Source organism: Parambassis ranga, chromosome 12 (genome assembly GCF_900634625.1).
Source record: "Parambassis ranga chromosome 12, fParRan2.1, whole genome shotgun sequence".
NCBI classification, from domain to species: domain Eukaryota; kingdom Metazoa; phylum Chordata; class Actinopteri; family Ambassidae; genus Parambassis; species Parambassis ranga.
In genome coordinates this window covers 13,072,184-13,086,139 of record NC_041032.1, presented here as the reverse complement: position 1 = coordinate 13,086,139, position 13,956 = coordinate 13,072,184, and the positions used below count along the sequence as shown (strand labels likewise).

General features: G+C 42.9%; 1 protein-coding gene across 2 annotated transcripts; it reads left to right on the top strand.

The window, feature by feature from the left end:
• The first annotated feature begins 2,768 nt into the window (after nt 1-2,768).
• ark2ca (arkadia (RNF111) C-terminal like ring finger ubiquitin ligase 2Ca) lies at nt 2,769-11,725 on the top strand. Of its 2 annotated transcripts, XM_028418420.1 has the most exons (8): nt 2,935-3,010; nt 8,567-8,867; nt 8,946-9,071; nt 9,187-9,316; nt 9,488-9,592; nt 9,773-9,868; nt 9,976-10,079; nt 11,056-11,725. In XM_028418420.1, the coding sequence occupies exons 1-8, from the start codon at nt 2,950-2,952 to the stop codon at nt 11,171-11,173; spliced, it is 1,041 nt and encodes a 346-aa protein (XP_028274221.1). In that variant the 5' UTR covers nt 2,935-2,949; the 3' UTR covers nt 11,174-11,725. The 2 variants fall into 2 exon arrangements, 1 of the variants encoding a protein (XP_028274221.1); XR_003671494.1 differs by lacking the exons at nt 8,567-8,867; nt 8,946-9,071; nt 9,187-9,316; ... (2 more) ...; nt 9,976-10,079; nt 11,056-11,725 and adding an exon at nt 3,954-5,143 and having other exon boundaries at nt 2,769-3,010.
• The last annotated feature ends 2,231 nt before the right edge of the window (nt 11,726-13,956 follow it).

The following is a 13,956-nucleotide window of genomic DNA, read 5'->3' as shown; positions in this document are numbered from 1 at the left end:
TCTCTTGTGGATTATTTGTTTTTTTTTAGAAATCACAGTTGTTTTATAAACTGATTATGTATTCTGTGTCCAAGTGCCTGTGACTCATAGGTAGGGCGGGGCGATATTGCCTGAACTCAAAACCACGTCCTCGATCATCGGTTATTGTGCCCGGCACCAAAAGCTGTGTCTGTGTGTGTTGGGACGCCGAAGTTTCGAACTCGGGACCTGTTGCTCCCAAGCCACTGATAATCATGCTGCACCACAAAACACTACATTAATCGCATCGGTTACTGCGCATAGATGTCAGTTTCGATATATATTTTCGATTAATTGCCCAGCCCTACTTTTAGGGCATCAAAAGTCTATTGTCAAACTTATGGCCTAAGAACTGGTCCAGCTGCACTTAAATGAAGACCTGTGTGAAATATTTTTCATAGACGTCAACTCAGGCTTGTGTAATAGAGGCGCTGCTACAAAATCTTAGTTCTTGTCAATCAGAAAGAATTTTGAGAATACTTAACGACACGTCTTATTGTTGTCTTTTATCCTGTTAACGCAGTCTAGACAACAGCCTAGCTACAAACAATACAGACTCACCCTCACCCACCCTTAGTGGTAAGCCAGGTCAGAGGTCATCCTGTGACACCTGCCGCTAGGGGGACATATGGAGTTCACGTGAAGAGGAACAATGAGGGAGTGGAGCAATGTGGTCTGTGGGGCCCTCTTCTTAAAAGCAAAGCCCTTTAGGCAACTCTTTTCACCCTCGGGGCAGAACATCAGCTGTATGCTAATTTTTACAGGGCAGTGGTGGCCTCACACACACACACACAGAGCAGTGAATGTGCTGTCTCACTCTCTTAAGTAATGAGGGTTCTCCGTCGTGCGGATGTCTTTTTTTAGTCTGAATGACGCCACTTTGGATTCTGTGTTACACATGTGCAGCTTCAGGCTGATCCAAATGGCAGTGAATTTGTTAATGACCGGAGGGCTTTGCAAAAATAACATGTGCTAGAAGAATGCAAATATACTACTAGTAATAAAGTGATAGTTGTGAGTAAATAGATGTGATTACATTAGCTTGGCCTGCTGTGACAGTGAAGCATAATAAAAGGCTCTGTGTGTTTCTCTGCAGGCATAAAGCAGTAGATGGTGGGAACTAGAAAATGTGGACATATTGGACTTTGTGACCCCCTCAGCCTCCCCAGGCCCATCTGTTCCTTCATCCTTCAGGCTTAACACTAAGGGCTCATATGGGTTTTCAGGACAAAGGGTTTTCTACATTTCTGCTGTATAATGAAAGGAATTATGATGAGGATTTAATAATGATCAGTGTAACGGATTATTCAGCTAAATGTCTTGGTTGACTGGTGGCACTACTTAGTAAGAGACATCTGTGACTTATGGTAGAAAAAGATATGCATAAATTATGATTTAATTTATATTAAGGAAGGATAAATTGAACTTATTTGAATATTTTGTGATGAATAAACCCACTCACAGCATCTCCTTTATACTTGGTATTTTCTTTTAGGGGGAAGTCAACCTATGTTTTTGTTTACAGGTCATTGGGAGGAACACCAGAAAGGTCACTAAGCTTCTCTGTGGCTTCAGAGCAAGGCCATAAGCTTTAAAACAACCAGAAAAGAAATGGCTCACCTCTTAATTTTTTATAAACCTGCATAAAGTATTCAAACCACATAAATTGTAGTGGGTCAAGATAAAAGAGTTGTTCCATACTTTCATCACTAGAGGGAACACTGAGTAATAATACCTGCTGAGGGCTCCAAATCAGCCAGAGGATGCTGAGGAAATGATGCAGGGAAGACTTACAGGAGGTGTCAGACAGAAGGAAAGGATTGCAGAGGCCTGCGTCAACATATGAAGCGGGGGCAGCCGGTCTCCTGCCTGCAGCAGACACACTTAGAAGATCTCACCAGATTCACCTGAAATACACAGAAGCACTAGCTCTTCATTTGCAGCACAGCACTTCATAAAACCATGCAGATACAGGTTCATGATAGATATCAGAAAACAAGATCTGTGCACAGCGTAGAACTTAATGAAGCCGGACTGCAGCTAGATGCTAAATAGTTCACCCCTCAACAATAGAGTGTTATAACTGATAGTATAACAGTCACAGAGGGCTTTTATCTGCTTTGAATACTTTCAGTTTAGGTGTATTTTGGAGATATTTTTTTTAAAGCTACAGTGCAGGATCTTTGTCTCCCCCTTCTGGCAGTAAGGGTACTTTCATAAATCTGAACTAGGCTACGCTCGCATTACAAGCCACTAATATGGATCGTGATCATATTACACAGCCATAACTCAGATATCCAATTTAGGACCACATCCTGAAGTGGCGCCAAGACTGAATTAAAGATCTGGATTGATGATAGTGTAATCAAATTACAAATTAGCCTCTAGGATTGAGATAATCCCATATCTCAGGGGTTTCTGTTAGTGGCTGTAAGTCTCAGAGAATGACCTATTAGCTGCTTGTTTTATATATTATATATTTCAATGCACAGTGTGGACATGTCACAACAGACACCAGATATGGAACTACATGGATTACAGAGATGTACCAGATTCTAGCAGCATTGGTAACACTGGTGTTTCTGTTTAAATATAGCACATGAACACTTCCTCCTCTGCTGTTTACAAATCAGGCATGATGGTGATAATAGCTTAGTACGGCACCTCCTGATCCAGGCTCAAGGATCCGGTCACGGAGGGGGCGGTGCTGCCTAAGCATACAGACATCTCCGCCCCGGCGCTTATCCCATTGGTGGATCCAGGTGCCAAAGCCAGAGGGTCCTGCTCGGAGGGATCCGGTGATTGGTTGCTGGGATCCGTGTGTGAAAGCAGCGCAGCCTGTGCGTTTGAATGTGCTGGGGGACTGGAGGGGATCAGTTCCATGGACCATCTGTCTCACTGGCTGCGCACACAACAAAGAAAGGACCCAGGATGGTGTTAGTACACGTTGGATATCTGGTTCTCCCCGTCTTCGGCTCAGTTAGAAATAGAGGTATGACTATTAGCTTTGTGTTGTTTCATCCTAACCCTAACAACTGTCTCGGCGTTTCTTCTTCTTCCTCTTCTTCTTTTTTTTTTTTTAAATGTCCACAGATGATGTAAACAGAGCTGACACCTGCTAGCTAAAAAGCGACCATACAACCATACAACATTAGCCGTCTTTGCTAGCTTTAGCTTTAGACGTTAATTCAGCCGAACCGACACCGGTTAAAACGTACCTAGTGTGAGTAAAGACAGTTAATCTTCAGGAAGCCGTGGAGGTGTTGTGTTTTTTAGGGTGTTTTCCGGGCCCGTTAACTGCACCGAATGACTGCAGCTGTCAAATGGCAGCCCTGCTTTTTCCTTTTATATCCCTCAGCGGCTAACGCGGACCGTGTGTCTGCTTCATCTGCTCCGTGTTTACCAGCGTGTCACCGCTACTACAACTACTATACAGCCTGAACAAAACCAGCAGATTAATACCAGCAACAATTTTTATTAGCCAATTACATCCGTAACTTTAATCATACATTTGGCAAAAAGCACGCAAAGAAGCGAGCGTTTGTAGCTCCAGTGTGACAGGCTCCTTTGTGTGGCTCCTTCTTTTAACCTAAAAGCTGCTTCTATTTAAAATAGGATGATTATACATCAGGAAATTAAGAATATGGCTGGATATGTTGTAAATGTGCGAGAAAATGGTGGCATTATTATTCCCCTTTAAAAAAAAAAAATCCAAATTTTTCTGCATCAGTGAGAAAATATAGTTAAATTTGGCAATAATAACAATAACATCATCCTCCTCCAACACTGCAGAAAGGCTACCTGTGTTGATTATGTAATAATAATAATATAATAATAATAATAGTAAAAGTAGTCATTTGATTGTTAAAACTACCTGCAGTAGCACCAATGATTTCATTGTGCTTTTATTTGTGTTCTTTTTTCTTGTTCCATAGTATCGAGGCTGGCTCTACATTCCGCATTTCTCAGACCTTTGTCCCCCTCCATTGTGTAGCTAACGATCATCTGCTGCTGTCTGCCGTAGCCTCTGCCTGTTCTCTGCATCTAGCTGTATTGTGAACCCCTTCTTCCTCATTTCCTCTTTCCATCTGAAGACGACATTGGCATTAAAAACCGAGTTCCCACTCATACCGTATCCTTCTGTGTAACAGACTAAAGAATAACACTCTCTGTAGAAAAACAGTTTGTCTTTATTTAAACTGTCATGTTGCTCTTTAGTGAATAACCCATTGTAGCGTTAGCCTTTACTACAGACTGCCATTGTGATTCTTCCCATTCAGTGTGGATAGACTACATTCTGCTGTAAATTTCTGTAAAGTGGATACGTTTTGATCCTCCCCTCCATTCGATCACAGCCAGGCTTGATCGAACTTTATTGATTACTGTCTTCATCTCCCCCCCTTTCCGTTCGCAAAGGTGTATTGTAAAAGCCTTTGTCGTCAATATTCACATCCAATTGGCCTACACATGCACGACTGGAATCACAGTAATCTGTGTGATGTTTTTGTTGTCACCTGTAATTGGTCCACTGCACCTGTTTACAGTGGCGTCCAAACTGCTAATCATAATCCTGTCCATGTGTCAAAGCCAAAATCGATTTTTCACAACAAATTGGCGAAGACGTACCTCTAACTCATTTTGCCATCTTTTTTTGAAAACAATCATGCACAGCCCCCTTTCAAAATCTTTCCTCCAGAATGCTATCCATTTTACAGGGATGTGTATATCCTGCACTGCTGTAGAACTCCTTCTAGAATCAAAATGTCTTTTTTATTCTTTGGTTGTGGTTTTTTCTACCTTATGTTCTTGTATTAGATCCTAATGCATGGTCATTTTATACTTTTGTTTTCTCCACATTGAACAGCAGATTCCAATGTAATCTTTGTGTAGAGATGTCCCTGCTGTACTGAAATGTGCTGTAAGCATACACATCTACTCATTGGATGCTGCTTCTGTTCTGTTAACCCTACAGAGAGCATGGTCAGGCCTCGCCTTTGGTCTTTATTTGCATGGTATTATTATGGTTATGTAGGCTATTTTTTTACCCTTATTATTATTATTACTATTATCACACAGTGCCACACATACTAATATTTTCCAATAAAGACTGTAGTTTTCTTCCTAACCTTCAGTGTGCTTTTTGCTGATTTTCCATGTGTTCCTCCCCCTCCTCCCTCCACACTGTGCTGTCACTGAGACGGTCCCCCTCTCACTCTATATGTGCTCTCATTTCTCAGCTGTCTTTGACAGACTTTCTTCAAACTTGCTGCTCTGCTTCCTTTGGAGTTGGGTCAATCAAATTTTCTATCCATTTACAGAAAACAAAGCATGTTTATACCAAAACACACCACCAGCATTAATACTTCCTGTCATTTCCTCCTATTTTCATACACTATTTATAAAACAAAAACCTCCCTCAAATCCACTCATTGGTGTTCGTTGGTGTTCAGTTAGTCATATATGTGATGAGGTCAGGTTTCAGAGTGTTTTTTACCGATTAAACCAGAGAGCAGAATAAATAGGCAATGAATCAATGTACTTCAAAACATCGATGCAAAAATAATATCAAAGTCCTAACACATGGTTTAAATGATGATGATGATGATCATGGTCTGAAGGTGCATCATGATATTGGCCAAGGTACCAAATTTGAATTGTATATTAATTAAACCACTAGGATGTTGTGCAGACGGTGCACGTTTGCCTGTGTGTTATCTACTCGCTCTCTTTGTGATCAGTCAGAGAATAGGATCAATACCACTCTTCTGTCTGTATGAAAGTAGCCAGTTAGCTTAGCACAACAGCTGTAACAAAAGAAAAAAAAGGCTTTGTCCAGCTGTAGCCACACTTACTCCTATCAACACTCACTAAGGGACTTAATGTTTTTGCTTGTAAAATTACAATAACATGTAGTAGTTGCACTTTATATTTTATGACTAAAAGCATAGTCTGTTGTCTGTAAAACACACATGCTAATTAATTAACAGTGTTTGTGTACTAAGCTAAGCTAACAGGCTGTAGAGAGCTGCTGTCCCTGCTGCTGCTGCTGCCCCCTTTACTGGACGTCCATAAAACCTTCTGGAAAAAGTATGTAGGCTCGTCAGCAATGAGCAACTGACCATTTTAAAATGTGTCTCAGGTTAAAGAGAGTTATTCATATGACTAAACATGTCCTGCATGCTAACTTTTACAGCTAGCTGCAGGTCTCAAGTTTCATTGTGCAGTGTAACACAAGACTAACTGGTATAAAAATTGACAAATATATGTGTTATTTTATGGCACAAATCAAACAGCTCATATTCTTTCCAACGTTTAAGAGTTTAGGATGTCTTGGATTCAGGATTCATTATGACTAAACTGAGTTCGGTTCACCTCACACTGCAGGTGCAGATAATGTTTTAGTGCCAACAAACAGTGTTGAATGTGTCAGGCTTTCCTTCATATGTGCTATTTTACTCTGTCTTTAAACACAGCATTAAAAGCCAGTTATAGAAGTTTGAAAATGGGACGTTTGCCACGACACGCAGCGCAGGATCTCCGGTATCAGAAGCGTTTATGTGCACATTTTAAATATACACTCGGAAAGAGAGCCTTACATCTGTTCACAACGTCTGAAATAGTTGGAGTTATTTATGTGCAGACACTAAGGTGTGCCTGAGACGCAGCCCTGTAAGCTTGGCAAGTTCCTCCACCAACTGCAACAACAGATTTAAATAACTCAGCAGCTGCATAATGCATATGTTGCTCCACCGTAGCTGTGCTGGCACAAGGTGATATCTTCCATTCTTTTTTTTTGTTTATATTCTCCCTTTGACTGTGTTTATGTCAGCAGGTGTGGTCACATGATGGACAACCACCAGACAGGCAGAGGCCAGGATTATGTTAGAGAGGAGGTGTGATTTGTAAAGCTGCACTGATGGAAGCAGGAAGGGGGGGAGGCAAGGGGGGGGGGGGGGGTGGGGGGTGAGGGAGAGATAGAGAGAGAGAGAGAGGTTTCATGTCAGACTGCTGCAGTTGCAGGTGGGCGGGGCTTACAGGCTGTCACTCACACAGGGACACCGTGCCGCAGCCACGCGGTGGGGGAGGGGCTGTCTGTGCAGCAGCTCAGGGGTGAAGTGAGTGAGTGTGTGTGTGGGGGGGGGGGGGGGGGTGGATGCATGGGTGGGGGTCTGTTCTGCACCAATCAGGCATTTTATCCCTGTAAGTCATGCAGAGATGCAACAATAACAACATCACGGCTGTTCTTGCTTGCTGCTCTGCAGTGTGTCAAATATTAACGTCAGGACTCTGTGCTGGGAAAGAGCTCTGAGACAAATCATTTGATTTTTACCCAGTGTTCAGACACACACGGTCCCGTCTTACCAGGTCACAGACGCCATACAAAACTGATTTACAGCCTTTTACCGATCCAAACCACCAGTCTGCCATTTCTGCTCTACTTCCCCGGCCAAATGTTGTTTTCAGTTTGCTCGTGGCTTTCTGGGTTCACTGGTTTTCTGTGTCCCAAGGCTATATAAAAGCAAATATGTCATCTCTGCAATAATGAAAAGTATAATTTGACATTCTGGGAAAAATTGGCTTAGCAAAGACTGAATCCAAAGATGACAAAACCCACCCTCCTTTAATAGTGAAGCTCAGTTATTAATTTATTTATAATTATTTCTTACAAGACAGAAATGGAATATTAGGATATATTTTTCACTGTGGTTCTCTGTTAAAAAATCATACATAACAACATATATAAAATATCCTTAGCTGTGTTTCCACAGAAAAACCTGTTTTTACCTGAAATTATTCAACCAAGTGAGCTTAAATATTTCACAAACAGCCATCTTCCCACCCTGGACACACAATATAAACAGGTTTTTACTCTTGAAACAGTCACTTAAATGCAAAGCAGCACTCTATCCAGCCTGCGGATGCTGCTGTCTGCTGCAGAAAGCTGTAATGGGAAGTTGAATGTTTGTCCCCACCTCACCTCATTTCTCTGAGTAATTTGTATTGATTGTTTAATGCAAGTCAACACTGAGGTGATAAAGTGGTACTGCTCTACAATCAGTCTCTGATAGGAAGGGTAGAAGTGGAAGTATAATCTTCTGAGCCCACCATTTATGCTGTGGTGTGTGTGGAGTGTTTTTACAGTTGAATGTGTGTTCCTTAACAGCAGACATACATCATGTAGACTCCAAATCTGAGGCTGATTAGCGACGGAGCACAGGCAGTCGTTGCTGCTGTAGATCTTCTTGGAATTTAACACCTCAGGCTGTTTCCTGCTGGCTGCACTATGGCAAGTGGAGAAGCAGGCCATTGGGTGCAATCTGTCCATGGTACTCCACGGGGGTCTGAGTGTGTGTGTCATCCATCTGCTGTTTTGTCTGTCTTGTCTCTTCCTGTGTCTCTCCCATCATCATTTCCTCTCTGTGTGATTGGTCACTGTGTGTATGTGAAAGCCAGGAAGACACAGATTTGTCTCATGTGTGTTGTTAGTGTTTGTCTGTTTAATATAAAATGTGGCTCAGTGCTGATCGCTTGCACTTATTTCCCGTAGGAGCGCACTTCACCAGGCATCAGCACAGCCATGCTACCTCTTGTCGACACTTTCACCTGGGCGCTCCCCAGGCACCCATCTCAGCTGAGTTCCCTCTAGGACATGCCAGCCAGCCCCCGCAGACGGGCCTGGCCACCCACCTGCCGCCCGCACATCATCCGCCCCTCACTGGCCTGCCTGCACCCCCTCAGTTCCAGGATGTGCCGGGGCCTTCATTCCTACCTCAGGCCTTACACCAGCAATACCTCATCCAGCAGCAGCTCCTTGAAGCGCAGCATCGCAGGATTCTCCCACACTCCAGGTAGTAATGATAACACACACCTACAAACACAGATGCAACAGATGCACAGATAACAAAATTATGTATCTGTAATTGCAGAAGAACCCAGGATCGTATTCCCCTGAACCCTCACCGGCTGCGTTCAGGCTATGAGTACTCCCCTCCCCTCCATGTTCCTCAACCAATGACACAGCAGCCACGGTACCTGGCCGAAGGCACTGACTGGTGAGTCACAGTTGGAGATTAACGAGTGGCCTGAAGAGTTGGGAAATTATCCTTTTTATCTCTGCACCCATCTGTCCGTCTGTCACATTTAGACACATGCATGTGTTTTCTGCAGGGATCTCAGTGTAGACGCTGGCCTCCCTCACCATCAGTACCAGCTGCAGCAGCTTCCGCAGCACTATCAGCATTACCTGGCTTCCCCACGGATGCATCACTTCCCCCGAAACACGTCCTCTGCGCAAGTGGTATGTCAGTCAGAGGCTGTGCTATCCTGAATTTTGATAATGATACTGTTACACAATAAATAGGGACAAAGCCAGATTTTTAAGAATCTGCAGAGTTCTGCCCATTGTTGGTCAAGTTTTCCAGTAAAATTCATTTGTAAATAAATAATTGTATTTTAATCATTTTTCAAGGTTGTGCATGAAATCCGAAACTACCCGTACCCCCAGCTGCACCTGCTGGCACTGCAAAGTCTGAATCCTTCGAGGCACGCCACTGCTGTTCGAGAGAGTTACGAGGTAAATTATTAAACCTTGGAATGTCTTACACTGTCACTGGGCCTTCCTGTCTGTCTCTAATTCACCTCATGTTTTTTAGAGCAGCTTTCTGCAGCTTACATGGTCTTCATCAGCAGCAGATGTGTGTGTGTGTGTGATTTGTTGTTGTTTTCATCCACTCATCCTTGACTGTCTCTGCAGGAGCTGCTGCAGCTAGAGGACCGGCTGGGGAGTGTCAGCAGAGGAGCCGTCCAGACAACTATAGAGAGATTTACCTTTCCACACAAATACAAGAAGGTAGGACAGAACACAAGAGAAACAAAACAAAGACAGGCTGGACATGTATTGATCACACACTTCACCTTTTTATGACCCTACCTCCATGTAATCTGACCTGTCAACAGAGAAAGCCCCTGCAGCTGAAGATTGGGGAGGAGGAGGAGGAAACAGATGTGGATGAGAAATGCACCATCTGTTTGTCCATGCTGGAGGATGGTGAGGACGTCAGGTGAGAAAAGATTTGCAACCCTAGAAAATGTTGATGTTGGGAAATACAATTAAGATAAGAAGGTTGATGCGGCAAGTGTGCAATATATATGAAACTGAGTAAATCAGGTAGCACAATCATTCATTTGCTCATTGATTACGATGCTATAAGAGTAAAAAATACACTTTGCAGAGGACTGCATCTTCAAGCTGAACAGTTGCTAGGCAACTAGGGAGACTCCAGGAAATTCATGGCAATGACACAGTAAAACATTCCTATTATTTACACACTTAGAAATATCAATGGGTGGTGATGTAGTGTAACGTCCTCTAGAGGTGCCCAGATATGAAGTCCCATAAACTGAAGTTCCTCTATAGGACCTGTTTGAGGGCAGACCTCCATGTAAGAATGTCCAACTTTACAGGAGAAGGAAACATGTTTACAGTTTAAATAATTTCCCCTTTCATTACAACTGCACTGGGATGTCATCTGCCAGCCTCAGCTCCACTTGTCCTCCACCTCTTTGCCTATTTTTGGATTAGCTCAGTTAGCTGAATTCCCCTCACTAAGCTGCCAAAAAACCAATAGGTCCCAGAGGATTCCTCCATCTTTACATGCAGACCATGGTTCACACCTGTTTTTTTGTGCTAAGCTAAGCTAACCAGTGGCTAATTCTATATTAATGCACAGTTTTTAAACGATATGTCAAAATCTGGATCTGCTCCTACAAACACTGGCTCATACACATGGACTCCAAACTGAGTTGGGGAGTGTGTCTCAGGGAATTTGAGCTCTGTGCCCTGGGATGAGTGAAGCGGGTCAGTTTGCAGCATATGGAGTCTCAGCTGTCTGAGAGGCGTGTGGGACTGATGACTCAACAGAAGTTTTCTTCAGATGCCTGAATGAACAGAATTAGGAGTTACGTGATTGTCCGCAGTGGGAGAATCGTGTGAACCAACACTGACTCCATATATTCCTCTGTCTCCTTGTCCTTTAGGAGATTACCCTGCATGCACCTCTTCCACCAGGGCTGTGTGGACCAATGGCTGGCCACCAGCAGGAAGTGTCCAATCTGTCGAGTTGACATCGAAACACAGCTGAACCCCGACAGCTGATGAGATTCGACCCCTTTCGTGATTCAATCACCCTTGTGAGGTTTCTGCTTACTTCCACCCCGGCTTGCCGGCCCCTCCACCCCTCCACCCACCCCCCCCCCCCCTCTCCTCTTGTTGGGTGCTTTGCCAAATGTCTCCAGACTTCATGTGACATCACCAACCTTCTGACTCACGCTTTACTGAGCCAAGCCAGGACAACTAACTGCACGAGAGGCCGCTGAGGGCTCTCTTTAGATAGAAGCACATCCTTCTGGAAGCAAAAGACACGCAAACACACACACACACATATAATACTCATGTACACAGGGTTTACTTGTAGCTTGCTGGTCGTAAGTGGGGTGTTGTTGCTGTTGTGGTGTTGTTCTGTAGGTAGCCCCGGGCTGTGTAGCATGTCCTCAAAGCCATGACTTAAATGTCCTGAGAGTGGAAAAATGCATAACCCTACACTGAGCTGGCTACTTCTCTCTCTACTCTTTCTCTCTCTCTTTCTATATATATATATATATATATATATATATATATTTCCTCTTTCGTCAATCAAAATGAATATTCTGCCACATTAGAAAAGCTTAACAGAAACTAAATGCTCTGATGCCATGTTTACCTAAAGATCATTTGTGGTTGTAGTAGAGTAGCAGTAACCAACAAGTGATATCTGGTGCACTGCCGCCTTCTCCGGTGCCAAGCACCAGTTAGCTGAGTGTTTTAATTCTATCATGCAGCTTTTGACATTTTTGCAATACGGTTGTACATTTACCTTGGGTTGGTGTAATGTGAGTAGGCCTCTTTCACTGCTGTGGACGCACAGTGACTTGAGTTGTGTTTAAAATTTGAAAAAAAAAAACAAAAAAAATACTTAGAAAGTGTTTTACCAAAATGCATTTTTTTTGTCTCAGTGTAGCTTGAATCTGCACACAGGTTTCATGTGGTGTGCGATTGTGTGTGTGTGTGTGTGTGTGCGAGTGTGTGTGAGACGTAAAGAATGTGTCTAACAAAGGTGTGGATGTTGATCATGCAAATATGATGTTTGAGGTAACACCTAGACTTTAACTCGCTGTAGGTTATTAGCATGGCCACTGGAGTGCTTATACAACACAAAGCCAAAAAAAGAAAAAAAAAGAAAAAGTTAAAGGGATGGAAAAAAGGAAAGTATCGTGCACTGCAGAGTGAGGTGGGCGGATGAAGCCACTCTGGAACCTGCATGTTCCTGTCGGTGCAGGGCGAGTGGCAGAACATGTACTAAAAACATGCATGTTTAGTTGTGAACTTGGGCTGTTAGCTTTGGTAGCGATATTTAAAAAAGGTACAGAAGCGCCTGTGCATGACTTAGTTAATCTGAGCTGTGACTATCTTCTCAACACTAACTAACAAACAAACAAACAAACAAAAAAAAGTCAGTCAGTGGTTGCTCCCCTGACTCGTAGCCTGTGTTCATCCTGTCCCCTTTGGTGGCAACGATGGGATCCTCTTTTTTGATGTTTACCTTATTGCCTAAAGAACAAGCACATGTGACAATAGTTATAGCAACAAGAGTTTTTCCTTGGTAATTGCGTTTGCGTTGGTTTATATTTAGGAGTAGATTCATGCAGTGTTTCAGCTGAGAGAGGAGCTTGCGTATTGATCTTGTGTTATTTGTGTGACAGACCTCCCCTCGTGGTTGCTATGCTGGTTGCTATGCTGTATTGCTAGAACATGTAGAACGTCGTGCGACGGAGGCAGCCTCTCTCTCACAGTGCACACAGACTCGAGACGACACAACAGCAGGAAAAAACATTCAGGCTGTTAAAACTCGACTCCTTCACACCACCTCTCTCTCTTTTTTTTCTATTTTTTTAACCCTTTGTGTCAGATTTAGCTCCACTGAGCTGTGTGTCAAAGGATGCCTTTAGGACTGTCCTCTGCACTGTGATAGTAAAAGGATAAGACTCGGCCCTGAGGATCTTTGAACCTCGTGGGCGGAGGATCAATTCGAAAAGGATTACTTCTCCTTGTCTTGTGCACTGCCAGTGTTGACACTGCCTCCTCCTGTAGTGGAGTCATCTGTGATGAAGTTTTCATAGTTTACACAGGGTGTTGTCAGTTGAGATGCCTTAAGTATTTAACAATCATAATTTATTACTAACTGTAGATATTGTGGGTATGTATTTAATTTTATATAGTTTTTTTTGTTTGTTTTCTGGGGTGGGCGGGTGACTGAATCATAATTTATTTATTTAGAAATAACACAAAAACGCTATGAAAAAAAAACTATTACCTCATTTTTGCATTGTTTTAAATGGGAATGCTTTGCATGCAGTTGTATTTTTTTGGAACACTAAAAGAAAAAAAATATATATATATCCCTGCTGTTTGATCTCCACAAGCTGGCTGTGCGATGTTTACTGTCCAAGGCTGAGCTACTGAGCCTGCTCTCTCTCTCTCTCACTGTCTCTCTCTCTGTCTCTCTCTCTGTCTCTCTCTCTGTCTCTCTCTCTCTCATGTGGTGCTGTGGATCTTGGTTACATTCCATTCAATGCAATTTCTCTGATCCCCCATGCTGTGATGTAGTGGTCAAACTGCAATGAAGTGAACTGGTTTTAGTTTGTGACTTCTTCCTTTTTTTTCCGTTTTGCACTCACTTGTTTTAAATAATGGGAACCCTCTCACTGGCAAAAAAAAAAAAATGTAGATTTTAGATGATTGAAACTAACCGGCGTCGTATTTTTTTACGCTCTGCGTCTCACACTGCACTCTGGGTCTTAATGAAGCATGTTCGACGTGACCTTTAATTTTCATCTTTTTTT